The following is a 17,334-nucleotide window of genomic DNA, read 5'->3' as shown; positions in this document are numbered from 1 at the left end:
ACCTCAGCACCAGGATACACAGCAAAGGTACATAAAAGATATATAACACACAAAGGCTCAAATTATACGTGCTTCTGATGAGGAGATGCAAAACAGTATATAGAAAAAGCAAATCTTTAATGTGTACATGTGTCATAGGGTAAGGTACCAAAAAAGTAGGCAGCTAGTTGTCTACCAAAACAAAGATTCGTTTGGAAAAAAAAGGGGTGTACATTTTCAGAATGTAAGGACATTAATATTCCTGCAAGACTGGCAACTTTTACTTTCAGAGAAGACTTTCTGTTTTTCTGCTTTGCACATTCTTTCTTGTCTTCTCATTAAATACATTTTCAGCTGCAATACAAATGCAGATATAGTGATGAAGTCCTTACTATGGCCCACACGACCTGAGATATGCAAGTGGCTTGGGTACTTGAGGAGCTGGGGGAGGGGTAGGAAAGAGTGGCTTTGTCGGCTCAACCACTCTAAGTGGGAGATTTTGGCCATGATAAAGACAGATCTCCAGTGATAAAGAAGTGTCTTAATCACAGTACTGACTGCTGGTAATTACGGCATCTGAGAGGGAGGCTTGGTATGAGCTGATATTGTGTGCAGTGAAGAGTATGACAGCTCTAACTCTGCCCAGTTAACGTATATCAAAAATCCTCCCTGGCATGCAGCACGTGACACTGCACGCGACTCCACTCCACTTCCTCTACCCAGCCCATCACTGGTGCAGCCCCATCCCCAGAGGGAATACTGGGGACACTTGAGGATAAATGGTGCAGCCAGGTAGCGTATGGTCAGCTGGAGGAATGCAAAGGTGGGGGGGGGGGTGTCAAATATTTCAACCTGGGATTCCACACTGATAAACTAATGCTGCCTGCAATTGTCTTACTACATGGTGGTTGCTAGTTACCCAAGATGATGCTTCTGAAACAAATCTAGCCTCTGGTCATACACACAAAGTTTCACCATCAAGCTTATAATTCACGTTCCAGGAGACTAAACTAAAGGACAAGCAGAGTTCCAAAGTCTAATTCTGACTACTCAGAAATAGTCGGTGACTACAAACCAGAAGGTAAAGAAAAGTGAAGTGACCACTGGGGTAAATGAAATGAAAACTGTACGGAGACTGGAAGACATGATCTGGTTAAGTAAAGTAGATGGCGCTAGGTAAAAGGTAGACAACATATATGGACCATACAAGGATATTAATTATTTTAAAGAGAGGCCTGTGATGCCTATGAGTATGCTCACAGGAAAAGAGAAACTGATATTCCAAGAAGGCAAATTAATGTGACAACAGACCCAACAACAGGCCAAACTGTTTGAGAAAGAAGAGTTTTATAGGAAGATGAGATACAATTTAAGACTGGCAATGTAGGAGAGGGATGGGAGGATCACTGGAGAAGATCAAAAAGAATTCACATCCACCAGGAACAGTCTTGGTTCAAGTAGACTAGTTAACATTTTTGTGGAGGAGTAAATAGGAGTGGCAAGTTAAGGAGGTGTACAACAGGAATAGGGGGCAATGAATCATGCCCAAGGAATGTCAAGAGTTGCATAATGTAAGAAAAATGCAGAGAAGGAAAATGGAAGTAGGATAGTTGTAAGCTGAGGGTAAAAGGAAGAATTGCACAGCTTGTTAAAACAAGTTGTGGAGGAGAACCACAGAGAGACAGAATGCCTCAAAACTCAGTGGTGGGACAGAGCAGAGACAGCTCTCAGAGACAGGACTATGAGTGCAAAAGAGAAGAGGTGAATGAAGAATAGAAATCAGAAAACTGGAGAACTTGCTGCTGACAGCTTAGACGAGAGGACTGCACATACAGGCTGAGCTGGAGAAGTGGATGCTGGGAGAGAAGACAGTACAAACAGAATTATAAAGCAAAATTAAATCAAGACTGGAAGCACAGAACAAATAACTGAGGGATTTCTGGTGGCTACAGGATGACACAATGGGGAAATATCTAGTCAGGAAATTAAGGGGGGTATGCGTGGGTGAGACCATGAAGTAGACTGTGGGAAAAGACGTACTGCACAAAACAAGCAAAGCCAACTATAACTATACCTTTAGGAAGTTTTTTTGAGAAATTATACATTACAAATAAGCATGGGGATCGTATGTATATTATGTGGTGAAAGCAGAGAGACTGTGACTGTGGGACTGAGCCATGCTAGAAAAGAATACTGCGAAGTAGCACTTAGGTTGGCCAACAGCAGTAGGACATCAGGAAAGGCAGGAAGCATTTACAACTACTGAACTGCTAAAATGGGGAAGGGGATTTGCTCAAGGTATTGACAGAAGAGCCTCTGACCATTCTATGAACCAAAAGAGTCTTAGTACTACCTAAAGGGGAGCAAAGTGGCTTAATATCATTCACTCATTCATTCAAGGCCATGACAACAAAACTAAGTAATTATCAACAACCTAAATGAAAGAAGGCAAGAGAGTTTTATAAATAAGAGGACAGGCAACAGACAACTGGTAAGCATCAACTCAGGATGGAAAAGGAGGTACTGGGATGTATTCTTTTTTGGCCTCTGCAAAGCATGGCTTTGTATAGAAAGTACTACAACATCAGGAAGAGTTACGGGGTAGGTTAAAGTACAAAATGCAGACCTGCAGCTGGATGTCTTGACTAACCTGGAGGCATTAAAATACTCAAAGGTACAGACTGTAATCATTCAGAACTGCCCTCTCTCACAAAAATATTCACTTTCTTCATAGAGGAGCTAACCCTCCAAGCGTGGCATACAGACAACATAAACAAAAAGGAGGTGCAAAGTCTAGTTTAGACTGTATGCTGATAACTGCATGTTGATGGCAGAAAAATGTAAATCTAGCTCTAAGGTTAAGGGGATAGTTGACAGATTTGGGAAGACAATGGATGGACTTGCAATAAAAAGAAGATGGAAACATATGGGCCACATATGATGGAACACTGTGGTTCACAGGAAGATAGGGACATAGGAGACGGGGAAAGCCAGCTGTTCGTGGAGTTGCAAGTGGTGACAAGTGACTAGAACACCACTAGAAGGAATATGGCTACGGTGGAAGATAACGCAACAATATTCTTGGGAAAGTTTAAAAAACTGTGATTGTTGATGGGTAGGGTGAATGTACAGAACCTGCTAATCACTTTCCATTATTCTGCATGACATTCAAAACCTACCCTTAACACCACTACATAGATGCTTGGCTGGTACATCTGCAAATAACTAATGAAAACTGGGTGGGGGGTCAACAGGTATGAGACCACTGAGGAAAAGGTGTTTGCCAGAAGGTTCTAGTTAGGATGGGGTTGCACATTTCCCAAGTTATGCCTTGGCCATTAACATAAACCAATGGATAAGGTTGGGGGGTGCAGAGAAGACGACAAGACCAAAGATTATAGGCATACAGCACAATGGGAGGAGAAGCATGAACCATGGAAGAAGTGGAACATCCCTTGGAGTGACTGGAGACAGAATGAGGAAAAGCAGAATATAAATGTTGGTTACTAATTGAGAGACAGCTGCAGACTAGCTTTCCAAGGGGCGAATAAAGAGAACAGACAGAAAATTACGGGTCAATGATGTAAAACAGTGTTAAGTAAGGAAAGAAAGAGTGGGGTGAAGCATGCAGCTATAGCAAGTGTGGCTATTGCAAAGTAGGTGGAGAAATAAGAGGAATCCATTATTTAAATTATGATAAATAGGAAACCAAAAGTATGCAAGTCTGACAGGGTAACACAGCATCTGGGAACATGAAATTCTGCACAGTTGGCTTTCTTCCTTCAAAGAGACTAGAAAAAAAAACATGGGCATAGGCTGAATGATCTACATGTTTTGAAAGTGCCAGTGGGGAGGAAGCTATGAAAAGGAGCAGTCAGGGAATAGGAAAACATTTTTCAAAGGCAGACAATTAAGTAATGGATCCTTCGTGGATGGAGGACTGGGACCGACAGGTGAAGCAAGAAATGGAAGCTATCAGCTCGTTAGCAGTACAGAGGAAAACAAGTGGGGCTAAAGAGGAGGACATCCAGTGAGCTTCACAGGGAATTTACTGCACACCAGAAACATTGTAGGGAGTGACAAGATTGTAAGAAAAGCTGACAGTGTCAAGAAAATCAAGAGAAGCAGTGATGCACCACTAGAAGAAAGGACTACAGGAAGTATTACATCAGAGAGAGGCATGAAACACAATGTGTACAGGTGTGAAGAGAAGGAAGGTTCAGTTGTTTAGTACACAGTTAGAGAATGTGAATGGGATGTAGAAAAATTGTAAATATATGGACAGCATACAGGCATCAACACTGCCAGCAGTCATGTGAAAGTACTGATGCAAAACAGTTTAAGTAACTGCAATGCTGTGCTGGTACAGACGGGTTTGCATGATGAATACTGAATAAAAATTATTTAAACCAAACTTTCAAACCTCTATTTATGCTGAAAGTTCCAAAATGTCAAAAAAACATGGTGCATAGGGATGGATCACAGACTATGACTCAGATAGCCTGGATTTGACTAAGGACCTGAGGGCTGGACTGATGGATGGAAGTTACTGGTCAATTCTGGGTTGTCCATCCTAGGTAACAGATGCTGTTCAATATGGAACAATGCTGACCTGTGCTTAGGTGGGAGTGCAATACTCTTGCATAGCAGACATGGATTTGGCACTGATAAGCTGCAATATTCAGTATCCTTTGAGGGGTATTTGCAAGAGTGTGCACAATGCAGCAGAAAGGAGAAAGCAGAGAAGACCCTCATGCAAGTGATCATTTACATCAGCTGGCAAGGGGTGGAGACTTGTGCCACTAACCACAGAATAATGACTGCTGATTGGAAGATGATCTTCTATGATTGTCTCTCACTCTGGGGGGGGGGGTACATGGGTTGATCAAATGAGAATGGAGGATGTGGAGATAAAAAAGCAGAGTCTCAGAAGCATTATACCCCTCATGCAAGACTCAGGACTGAGACAGTAGACTACAGAATAAGTGCTCAAAAATGTACATGTGTTTGAAACTGACCATCAAACCTTTCCTCAAAGTGCAGCAACATCACAACTGCTTACATTAAAGAATAGGGTGCAGGTGGTAAACCTTTCCCACACATGGGGCATGTGAGAACGTTTCCCCTCAGTGAAAACATAGCTATAGAACTGTAGTGCACACAACATAGGATATAGTTTTAAAAATCAGAAAAGCAATGTGCCACACACAGGCTTAACATGGTAAGAAAGACAGCACAGCTTCAAAAAATGTTCCTAAAAGGGATGTGTAGATATTATACAATTGGCTGAATATCTTACTTTCAGTCTATGTACAGATGTGGCTTTCCTCTGATCACTGCAGGAAACACCGGCTTTTTTTTTTTCTTTACATAATCCTGACTGTACTTAGTATTCTTCCTTTGGGGGTAGGCAGAGTCCTTCATTCTTCCAATCCAGTTTTGGAAATGGGCTTTCAAATCGGTCTGAAAGGGGGCAAGTCCACCAGTCTTAGATTCTAAACCTTGACAGAGTCAGAATTTGATCAAAAGTTTTTCTTGTGCAGTGCTTCACTAAAACATGGTTCAGCAAAGGTAAATGTCTCCCTCTCTCTCTACATATATACATACACACACACATTTTATATATATATATATATATATATATATATATATATATATATATGCGTGTGTGTGTGTGTGTGTGTGTGTGTGTGTGTGTGTGTGTGTGTGTGCATGCAATCATCTATGTACATATCTACAAAGTTATGGATATAGGTAAAGATATATCTCCAGAAATGTGGAATTAAAAATACAAACTAGAGAACAGCAAATGTCGGACTTTGCTGCATTGAACTGAAAATCTAAAAATACAACCCATGCAGAATCTCAACCAACTATGATGTCGATAAACTGTATCATAAATATGTGTTTGTTTGAAAAGTTTTTTTTTTTTTTTTTTTTTAATTTTTTAGCTTGGAATGAAGTAACAGATTAAGAAATCACATAAGAAAGCTCTACCTTGCATGTCAAGTGGTCACCTACCTATCCAGAAGCTAAGTCTGTTCCACTGGGACTAAATCTTACATCTTCACAACAAACCACTGCTATGACACCTTGCACCAAACGGCTTCTACTTTAGCCAACATTACAGATGTAACTATACATATAACAGTGCTACATGCAAACATACTTTGGTATAGCAGCTGCCAATACTTGAATCATTCCATGTTTTTACTACAAGCTTGATACCAAATGTACATCTTAACTGATGATCTTTCATGCAACGATGCTCTGTTACAGTAGACAGCAGTATTTTAAATTAGTCCACATTTTTACTTTCAGCTCGCTTCCACAAGTATATCTTACAAGCACAAGAAAAAGAAAATGGAGATGCTTACTGTGGTACTAACCATCCCAGCGGATGGGGGATTTGCCCTACGGTACCCGGCGACAATGGATAGTAGGGAGATATATCTGGAGGATGAGGAGGCCGTGGTATTCCTGCAGAGAAAATGACAGAATTTTTGACAAGTTAACAATAGCACCCCACAGTGCATGTAAACATACTTGCATCTTGCAAAGTGTTGAGTACTGCTAATGTGCTGATGCAGGAGGTTATTAGACATAACATCAGCTCTTAAAGTACATTCTGTAAGACAGCTTCTGAATTAAAGGATGCACGGTCTTCAGTTTCTGTTATGAAACACCTTCATTATATACCCAATACCTGATACTGCTGTAAAATAGCAAAATTAAATTTAAAGAAACAAAGTACTTTTTTTTATTAAAAATATGAAAATGTTTATACACAGTATTATTCTTCAACAATTTTTGAGTTAACTATGTGGAAAGGCCACCACTGTAATAAATCATTCACTTCTAAAACACACTTCCAATATTTAGATTCTTCCTTGCACATTTTAATCAAGGAGCCATTTTTCTACAATGCAAACTTTAAATGGACCAACTATGGTTATACTGAACAGCAAGTGAAGCCTGCAAACTTGAAATATTGTTCCAAGAAGAAAGGTCAACAGTCGGCAGACGTTAATCATGTGTTTTATAATAACAATTCAGTGGCAATTCCCTGTACTCCCATTACTTAGGTTGATGGTTTACACTACAGTTAACTTACCTGAGCGTGTCGTGGGGCACTTCAGGTCATGTCGAGTTTGAATTACGCCTACTCACTGGGGGCCCAAGACGGTGTATTCTGTAGTGTGTCTTTAGTCTGTTTCTTGGCTCTATTACAGCAGCCATGAATCTTCTTACAGCATTGCAGAGGCTAAAGCAGTTTGCTGTCACTTGCCACAGCATAACGGCCCATTAATTAGCTGGCGAACATTAAGAGGCAGCTGGTTTATTTAACAATATCAGTAACTGTTAACAAAAGGACAAGAAGATCAACAGAAGATGGGCAGCTGGGTTTAGGGAAGAGAGGGATGAGGTTTCCGTGGTTACAATGAACTCAAACACCTTTATTTTACGTGGAAAAAAAAGCTAACATTCAGTGAGAAAACATTAGGGGGCTTAACACAGTTACATTAGAGAACCACGAACAGACTCTGTGAATTATGACAGGCTCTCTCATGTTAACCCTAAAAGCTGATGCCCTGCTGTACAAAGGTACTGTCCACATACAAATGCATTAATGGGCAGGCTGGGGTGAATAATGCACTAAAACAGGCTGAAGGATTGCTTTTCAGGGAAAAACAGGACAGCTAAAAAGTGATGGACAGTGTACAATGCATTTTGTTATCTGTTGCTTTACTCTGATCGACCCATTCATGCAATTCAGTTACTGTACCTCTATACAAGTACCCGTTTTTGGCACACTTTGTTCTGGTAGTTGCAGTGTGGTTTATATACATTTAAGTGTAGTCAGTGACCAGACCTCCTAAACTGAAACTATATATACTTCTTTATAACAAATTATTACATTTTGTTTTCTGAAAAACTAATTTAAAAAAAATAGTACATCCAGGCTTCAGATCTGTACAGATTAATTTCGTCTCCATTCAAGCAATGCCTCTGTTGGACTGGGGCTTCTGTTCAATGCCTTTTTAATAAAATATTCAAAAAGACAAACTGTAACCACTGAACAAACTCCATACTACCTGGGGGACACAAATCCTTTTTAGTCTTTGCAATCTGGGCGGAGGGGAGCTGACAGGGTTTTTATAAAACTAAGAGCTTGCCAGCAGGAGACAGTGTAACATCAAAGGGAGGAGTTAACAGGAGGTTTAACAGTTCCCCCACCTCAGAGGCTTCATCTACTCTTGCTTCAAGGTAAATCAGTTAATTTGAGTTGTAATCCCTTATGTCTTCCAGTTCTTATCCACCCCATTCCACTATGCTCAAAACTCAAGTCAAGGCTCTATGTGTTAAAGTGAAGCACAGTCTTTCCCATGACACAAATCAGAATTCAAGCAGGGAGAATGATGCCGTTTGTACCAGTGACATTCTTGGTTACACGTGCCAATACAAACTGGATTTCAGGTGTTAAGGCAGCTGAAGTGTAATAACAAACCCTGTGTGATCATAACACATCAAATGTTTCATGCGACATTACTCTGTCCCATATATACACCACCATTTCCAAATAATGCATGTGTATAATCTGATGATAGCATACGACAGAAAACATGGTCAGAGAACTGTCAACATGTAACCCTTTCTACACAATACACACTCAAGTAAAAAGGATACGTTAATATGGATGACCCAGATATACCACTTAGCATTTTAAAATGCACAAACATTACAACATTTGCTAAAAACTAATGAACAACTTATGGGAGAATATTGCAGAAACACCAGTTACAGGTTTCAATGTAAAAACTCTAAAAACTGTAATTTCATGAACTTGCCCTATTTTTAAACTTTGGAATAGCTGCACTGGAAACTTGAAAATCCACAGCAGATTTCAAGTAGATGAACTCTAAATTCAAAGTTTAAATGTAGAGCTGGGATATAAAAAGTACAGCACTTGGTTAAAGCCTTAACTGGGCACGTCTGAGTACCATCTTCACGTACTGCAGTTACATTCTTGAAAGACAGATCAATATTCGCCACATCAAAGACGTGCAGAAAATACTTAAAGATGCAACATATCCCAGTGACTAACAGACACAAAATGACAGAGTAGATTTCAAGCCTGACAGTACACGGGGAAGACTAATGTTTTTGGTTTAGGTACCAACTAGGTGCCGGGGAGGCAACATAGGAGTGTGTTGCCACATCAAGAAATGAGACCAGATTGGCGCTCTCATGGTGAAGTCGCAGAATAAGACATTTAAACAGAAACTGATTGCTGGAGGTGCGTGCATGTGTGCTGGGGGCAGACTGCAGATCAAAACTGATTTTTAAGAAGTGGTAGCCCTATTACAGGTTTTTTCTACTTTCACAACAGCACACTTGATGCATAAGAGGAGACCTCTGCCTCACATACAAACTCAACAGACCCAAGTTTAGCAAACCTATCACACATTCATAAGTCCAATGGTGTCATAAAGACCCAGTCAAGGAACTTACATTTTTTTTTTCTTTTTTGTAAAACTAACAGAAGATGCTAGAGGAATAGGCATGTATCACAGAGAATGCCACTTGTATGGAATCCCTTTCATTCTACACAAGGCAGAATACTTCTCTTACTCTCTTCAAACACATATTGAATGAATGGATGGGTAAATGCAAATTCACCCCGGGATTAGCGTCACTGGCTCTCATGGATAGGGGAAACATATAATTACCCCAACATGTACTTGTTCAGCCCATCTTTGAATAATCACATTACAAAACATAAGTGCTAATAATTACTATGGGAATGCAGGGGTAGGCTTCTTGTGATCATCAGAGATCAACAGCCCAGGAAGTCCCTATGAACCTATACAGTAAAATGCTGCTGTGCAAGGCACTGTACTTAGAACTAGAAAACAAAAAAATATATACATAACAATGTTGCTACATAAAGCCTATAAACCAATGTGGCAAGCATGGTTTGTACAAAAAGGCCTCTATGGTCAAAAACTACAGATATTTTACATTATCTTGATGTCATATGCAAAACTAATGACTCAAAAACACAATAAATAATTACAGTTGAATCCAAAATAACTCAAAGACAAAGACAGACATACTAATGTGATTTTTGTTTTTTGGCTAAGCTTCCACTTTCCCATAACGCACTCCATGTCCCCAGAATATGAAACATCCTAACTGATCATGCAGGATGGTTTCTTAATTCACTCAGAATAGTAATACTCAAGATTTTTTTCTTAACTCCAATCCCTGCTAGCCATTAAGCCTCTTCCACAGCTACTGACTTATTTCTTCCCTAACATGTGAAGAAACTAGTGTTCATTTACTCTCCTAGGGATGAGGGTCAAATACACAGGGAGTAGTGCTATCATTCATGTGTGAGGTCTTTTTTTTTCACTTTTGCCCTACTCAGAGCAATCTCTGGAGATGATTATGTAACAGGCATTCAACAAGGCTGCCACTGCTTCTATAAATGAAGTAAGACCACAGACCCCCCCCCCCCAAAGGAAAACATGTCCAACGGCTCTCAGGCTTTCACCAAGGAGCTCAAAAGAGACGTGTGGTATTGGGAAGGTGCCCTTCTCCTCCTCTTCGAAACAGAGGAACCATCCTCAGTCTCTTCCCTCTTCTACTCAACTGGCTTCTGTAATTCCAGGACTGCTAATCAATCCTGGAATGTCCGAGTCGTACGCGGGCCTGTACCCGTTCTATGCCACAGAGCAAGCAATACTCAAAATTACTGCGTACTGTCATCATCTCTGAAAAGAGGGTCAGTAACATTTTCCAGTGACACTATCCAGTCTGTGTTCTTTGTTCATGTTTTTCATGCTGTAATAAGGTCGACCTTTTTTTCATGTATAAAATAGTATTGACACTAGAATTTTTGCAAGGTTAAGGATAAAACACATGCGTGGACTACTCATTCACTCTCCTTTTTGTGGTATAGGGTACATGGCATTCTTCTGTAAGGAATTTTCTGACATTCCCTCATACGACAAAAGGGGGGCAGGTGAGAAAGAAAGTACAAAATTAAAAGATAAGTGAATCCTTCAGTGACTCAAACAGGTTTATGAGAGAAGAGAGAAAGAAGGAATACCTAACAAACATCTTGCTATGTGGACTTTCCTCAACCCTAAAAACTTAAAATATGCTAGCTAATATGACATAAGATCAAGGGAGATGAATTCTTAGAAAAATAATTGTGAGATTTTAACTGCTGTGCACTGAAAAAGCTGAACAATATAGAGTGGTACAGAAACTCCACAAACAATGGAGGAAATGTTTATTTACACGTGGCACGATATAGAAACATTTAAGTAATATCAGACACGCTAAAGTTGAGTACCCAGCAGCAAAACATTTTAAGATGCATGGATCATTTTCTAGGGATGAACACACTATCCAGGAAGAAGAATTGAGTTTAAGGAGTAGTTATCATTTAAGGTGAGTGACATGCTATAGTAACATGCAAGATTGCAAATGACAAGCAAACAAGGAGTCTACAAACAAGAACAAGACTCTATCAGAAAATCGTGCAGCAGTATGATGGCCCCATGACAATGCTTACAGCAGCTCTGTTAGGGGAGAGCAAAGAACTTCAACCAACATACATGGAACTAACATGGATCTCAAAGTCAGAATGCAGTCACAGCACACATTCAAAGCAAGGCATAGCAATGCAAAATAAGGCATAGCAACCGTTACACTATTAAATGACACGAGGGTTGTCCTTCAATGGACTGACAAATGTGTTAAAAAAAGGAGGCAGGCACAATTGATATTTCTGCATTAATTGTGACAATATCCACAGGTCTTTATGTTATCTTAAAACCTGAAAGTCTTTTATTTTTGTTGTACTACCTATAATAGTGAAATAAGCAACACCAAGGCATCATCTTGTTTTTAGTTCTTTTGCCCAATAAACCTCTAAAGCAAGAACACAATATTTGTTGAACAGACTGAATGTAAAAAAATACCTCAGCTACCCTGTGTACAGCACACACAACATTACAAACCTGTTTTATTTACAAAAATATAAGTAGATATTATTTTAAATGGCCTTACTATATTTTAATGTGTTTTTCAGCAAAATGGAGCAATAAACCAGACAACGTAGTTTTTATGTGAATTAAACAAGGTAAGGGTCTCATTCTGTATTAGCTACCAAGTGTAGTACTTAAAAGGCAAAGCGCTAATTAAAAAAATATATATATATATATATATATATATATATATATATATATATATATATATATATATATATACACATACACTTTACAAAGTGCAGGACAACCCTCCCAAGTAAAAAAAAAAAAAAAAAAATATATATATATATATATATATATATATATATATATATATATATATATATATATATATATATATATATATATATATACACACACACACACACACACATATATATATGCACACACACACACACACACACACACACACACACACACACACACACACACACACACACACACACACATACTTTACAAAGTGCAGGACAACCCTCCCAAGTGCACTCATCTGAATGTATCACTTCTGTTTGTTTTTTTATATATATATATATATATATATATATATATATATATATATATATATACACACACACATATACACACACACACACTTTACAAAGTGCAGGACAACCCTCCCAAGTGCACTCACCTGTTTGGTTATAATATAATCGGGAGGTGTATATATAATATAATCGGGAGGTATAATGAAGTTTTTACATGAATTTATATAAAAACAACAAACATCAAATATAGCAAAACTGCAAAGGTCTGGAATAAAAAAAAAGTTGTATTCCATATTAAACATGTTGATGCCTTGACCAAAAGTATATAACAGCAGTGATGCTGAATTTTCGGTTCAAGGCATTTTAACTCCCTGTCTAAAAATATGGTGTATACCATACGGTATGATTGTGTTTTTTATTACATAGGTAAAACAGCTACAAGTTTTACAATGAGGATGCAGAAACATTTAAGTAATATTAGACATGATAAAGTTGAGAACCCAATAGCAAAACATTTTAAGATGCATAGTAAACATACATCTAGGTTTAAACATACCACTTTACAGAAATTTTTTATAATGGCAGCAAAGGCAAGCCGCTCCTTGATTTTCTGTTAAGGCTGAGATAAGCAATTTATAGTTTAAAATGTAACTCTTTGAAACCAGATGGATTTGATGAGGATCTGAAGTGGAGGTTTTTTTTAAACTAGACTGACAGCATTGATTAACTGTTAAATAAGACTGTTGATTTTACATGAAATTGTTATTTTTGGTGGGTACTTCTCTGTGTTTTATGTAATCACTGAAAGACCTTTGGTCGAGGTACTAGAACGTTTAACATGGAATATATATATTTTTTAATCCATGCTTTTGCTGTTTTGCCCCCAGTATATAACACTGCCCATTCATCGATGGCCCCAGTTTTTATGGTTATGCCTTAAAACATACATCAGGCTGATGAAGGAGTAGAGCTTTACAGCACCAGAACAAAAGAGAGTGGAGGGACTTAAAATCAGGACTGCAAATATACACTACAGGAGACAGAGGAGACCTGAGAAAAAAAAACAAGTTCTCTTTAACAATGGTAAGAGTTGTGCAGTCAAGTAGAAAAGATATGTAAAAAGCTCTTGGATTACAAATGAAAAGTGTAACACATTATGATGGCAGCTGAGTCCTTATTGTCCTGGGCTGACAGCATAAAGGTTAAAGCATAGGATTACTAACTAGTATACCTGGGTTTGAAACCTGGTTAGGGCACAACTGGGCAGAAGTAATTTCTGAACGGAAGGCAGTCCTGGCAGATTATATGCCATGAAAACCCTATGAAGGTCTACCCACAGAGTCACCATGAGTCAATTTCGACTTGAGGGCAACTACTTGCTTGTTTTATAGTCCTTATTGAGGGGGAAACTCCATTACTCAAAGATTCTTCAAGTCTGTCCTCTTTCCCCACAATTAGTGCAACCCTGCAGGATATTTATATCAGCTGGGGCTGGGGGTGAAACCCCCACAGTGAGGAAGTAGGGTATATGTGCAAAACTCAAGGATGTACCATTTTGGGAGGAACAAACTTGAAAAGGTTGCTTTCAATATTAAGAACGTACCCCTTCTGCGGTTATGTAAGGACCACTTGACCCATAAAGTTTGTGCATTTCCCATACTTGCTGGATAAGTTGCATACTCTGCTTAAACAACAACTTCTTCCTCCCCAGTAAGAAATAATTACAATTACAAGAGACACATCCTAACACATTGTATGTCACTGCACGCTCACCTGTTTTAGGGTCTACGTCCGCTTGTAAGTGTGGTGGAGGGTTTCCTGGTGTAAAGTGCTCATTGCTGTATGTGATCAGCGGTGTAAGCGGATGCACGTGATGAGGGTGCTGCACAACAGGCACTTTGTTAGACTGTGAATCAAAACAAGAGACAAAAGACGTTAATGTACAGCAGTAATAGGTGTAGATTCTATTCAACAACACATCATGATTTCACTCAAATGAGCACCGTTTTTTTAAAGCTTTTTTTTTATCACTAGTGCAACGGGTGGATGGAAAATAATGCATCACATTCACTGGAAACCTTCAGCAACAAAAAAAGAGACCATTTATCTTAAACATATTGAGTACTGCAACTCAATACATACTTTTTGTATCTGTCTATGTCATGTCAATAGTTCAGCAGAAAGGACACTCACCTTTGATGCCAGGGAGATTGAAAAGGTTGTGGGTTTCACCACCATACCAAGTAAATTTAATGTCTCTATAAGGGTTATATGGGAGGGGGGCGTCATTCTTAAAATGAGACATTCAACTTCTCTCCTACATGTCTGATAGTTGCAGCTTAGAACTTAATGAGTGAAGAGGAAGGAGCTTTTTAGTTACTGAAAACATAATCTCAATCCTATGTGCAAAACTATTTCTAGCACATGATTAAAGTGAACAATGTATTGTTATTCATTTCTTTATAAAATTAAAAAAAAAGGAGTATTCCTGCCCCCCACCATGTTACATGCAAGTAACAGAAATTACAGCAAAGCAATTTCCTAACATACAAAATATTTAAAAAATATATATTTTCAGTAAACCAAACATATTCTTAGGTTTCTCATTACATATATGTTGATTATTGGATACTTTACTGCATAAAATATAAGGCTAGCGGTCTTTGGAGGACATTTTAAGCCTAGCCAACTTCCCTTCAAAGGCAAGAATCAAACTCTGTACCTTGTGGCTGTAAGCTAACACGTTAACCAGTAAGCCAATCGCCAACCTTGAATACTATTATGTGCTTCACCAAAAACCAGACTGTGACCAAAGGTGAGAATCTAGCCCTGCACCTTGTGCCAGTGAGGTAAACTCCTTAACCATTATGCCGACCCACCAATGCACTGTTCTATATGTTTCCACTTAGATCTTCCACAAAGCATCACATTTTCATCCAAATATTCTCCTAATACTACCTTGCCTACAATACACTTTTGATGTTGTATCCTTTTTTATTATATACTTTAACTACAGAATTTGTAAATATTTTATTTTCCAATAACTTCACAAATATCACTATAATTTTACATATAACTACCAGAGGCCACAACTCTCCTCCCCTTGCTTTTTACTTCATTTGCCAGTTTAATGGTAATTTCTGATGAGCATGTAAAATCATAAAGTATGGTGCCGCTGCTTAAACTGGTTTCCATTTAAGAAACTAACTTTCTCCTCCTTTTACAGAAATACTTCCCACTACCTACACTTTTGTAAAAATGGCTGAGTACCTAAGTTTTCCTGTTTTAGCTATATTTCCAAACATCAGCTTCCAGTTTTATTTTTCGCTACAGACTCTCTCATGTCACTCAAACCCTTCTCTTTTCACTGCTTTCCTCTCACCATTCTAATTCCCCAGTCCTTAAATAATCAAGAAGCCACACTACTTGCTAAAATACTCTTCTTTACACTCTGCAGTGGTGCAGCAGTAGCATTGTCACCTCACAGCAAGAGGTTCTCCCGTTCGATTCTCGGCTGGAGCGCCTTCTGTGTGGATTCTGCATGTCTTCCCTGCGGTCGAGTGGTGTTCGAAAGACATGCGTAGGGTGTGCCTTCATTGAAGGTTGGGCATTGAGCTGGCACCTCGGCACTGTAAAAATCTACTCCAATCATTAGTGGACCGGAGTTCCGCTGTGGTGACCCCTAACCGGGAAAAGCCAAAAGAAGAACAACAACACTCAAAATATAAACCGCTGTCAGATATGCTGCACTACTTAAACACACTTGCTAAAATACACTTTTTTTATGAAACAACAAACTAAATTATTCTACAATATACTTGTCTTTGGCTTCCTACATTTTACAGAGCTTAAAACAGATGAGATGTCACCTGGTACTGTTCAGCTGGGGAAGCTGAATTCAGAGGTCATAGTATTCCATTGTAAATTACTGCCTGCAGTAACTACTTTCTTTTGGGACATATTTCCTTTCCTTGCACATGTACAGTCATGGAACTGGTATACATGGTTGAATGAGAACAAGCACTTTTTTTTTTAAATTCAGCCAAGCTTATAAGCAGCTCTAACCTCATCGGATCAAGATCGACAAGTCGTAGTGGAAATGTACCACTCATCATCTCCAACAATTCCATTACTTCATATCTTGTCCCAAAATACCAGATTTGAAATGTTCTTCTGTAAACCTTAACTCTCATTTTCTTCTGCACTTTCAAACACTTTTCAAGTTATTTACAGTCGACCTTGATTAAGTTATTACATCACTCTACCCATAATTCACCTCAGCCCATAATTCTCTCATATAGAAATGATTTTAATCAGTAACTTCATTCCTCCCTTCACTTCCCAACGCTCTTCTTGCTCTTCCTACTGTCCTGATAGTTCCAAAATCGCCACATACAAAACACACTGAAACAATGAGATTTATAAGTTTCCTTACTAGAAGTAAAATTCTGCCTTATGCATTGTGGGAGCTGCCACTCTCCAAGTTAAATAGAACTCCAGGTGACATAACAGTGGGGAAGGAGGAAGACTTGCTGCAACACGTTACGACTGTGACAACTTGTGGCCGATCACCAGACAGGTTTCCTTCGTTGTGCTCTCTTATATTCTTAACTCTCCAAAAACACCCCAAAGAACTGTGCTCGGGGTCATTCCTATTAAATACATTTAGCCACCTTACTTTTTATTTTTACCTACAAAGCTATAGTTTTTGGCCTTATGTTCACTTACATATCTTTAATCTACTTTACCACCCCTAAGGTGTAAAATTACACTTTGGAACAGGCTTCCAATTTTACCAAACCTAT

General features: G+C 38.8%; 1 protein-coding gene across 39 annotated transcripts in view; it reads right to left on the bottom strand.

The window, feature by feature from the left end:
- Positions 1-17,334, bottom strand: part of TCF7L2 (transcription factor 7 like 2) — a 677,777-nt gene that overhangs the window by 83,527 nt on the left and 576,916 nt on the right. For all 39 annotated transcript variants that reach the window (XM_044055882.1, XM_044055854.1, XM_044055855.1 and 36 more), the window contains 2 exons: positions 14,303-14,435; positions 6,357-6,459 (listed from right to left, as the gene is read on the bottom strand). In XM_044055882.1, coding sequence (XP_043911817.1) covers positions 6,357-6,459; positions 14,303-14,435 — 236 coding nt within the window. The remainder of the gene's footprint in view (positions 1-6,356; positions 6,460-14,302; positions 14,436-17,334) is intronic.

Source organism: Protopterus annectens, chromosome 14.part0 (assembly GCF_019279795.1).
Source record: "Protopterus annectens isolate FY-2018-M chromosome 14.part0, PAN1.0, whole genome shotgun sequence".
Taxonomy (NCBI): Eukaryota; Metazoa; Chordata; order Ceratodontiformes; family Protopteridae; genus Protopterus; species Protopterus annectens.
Note: the sequence above shows the minus strand (reverse complement) of the source record. Positions and strands in the feature narration are given on the sequence as shown.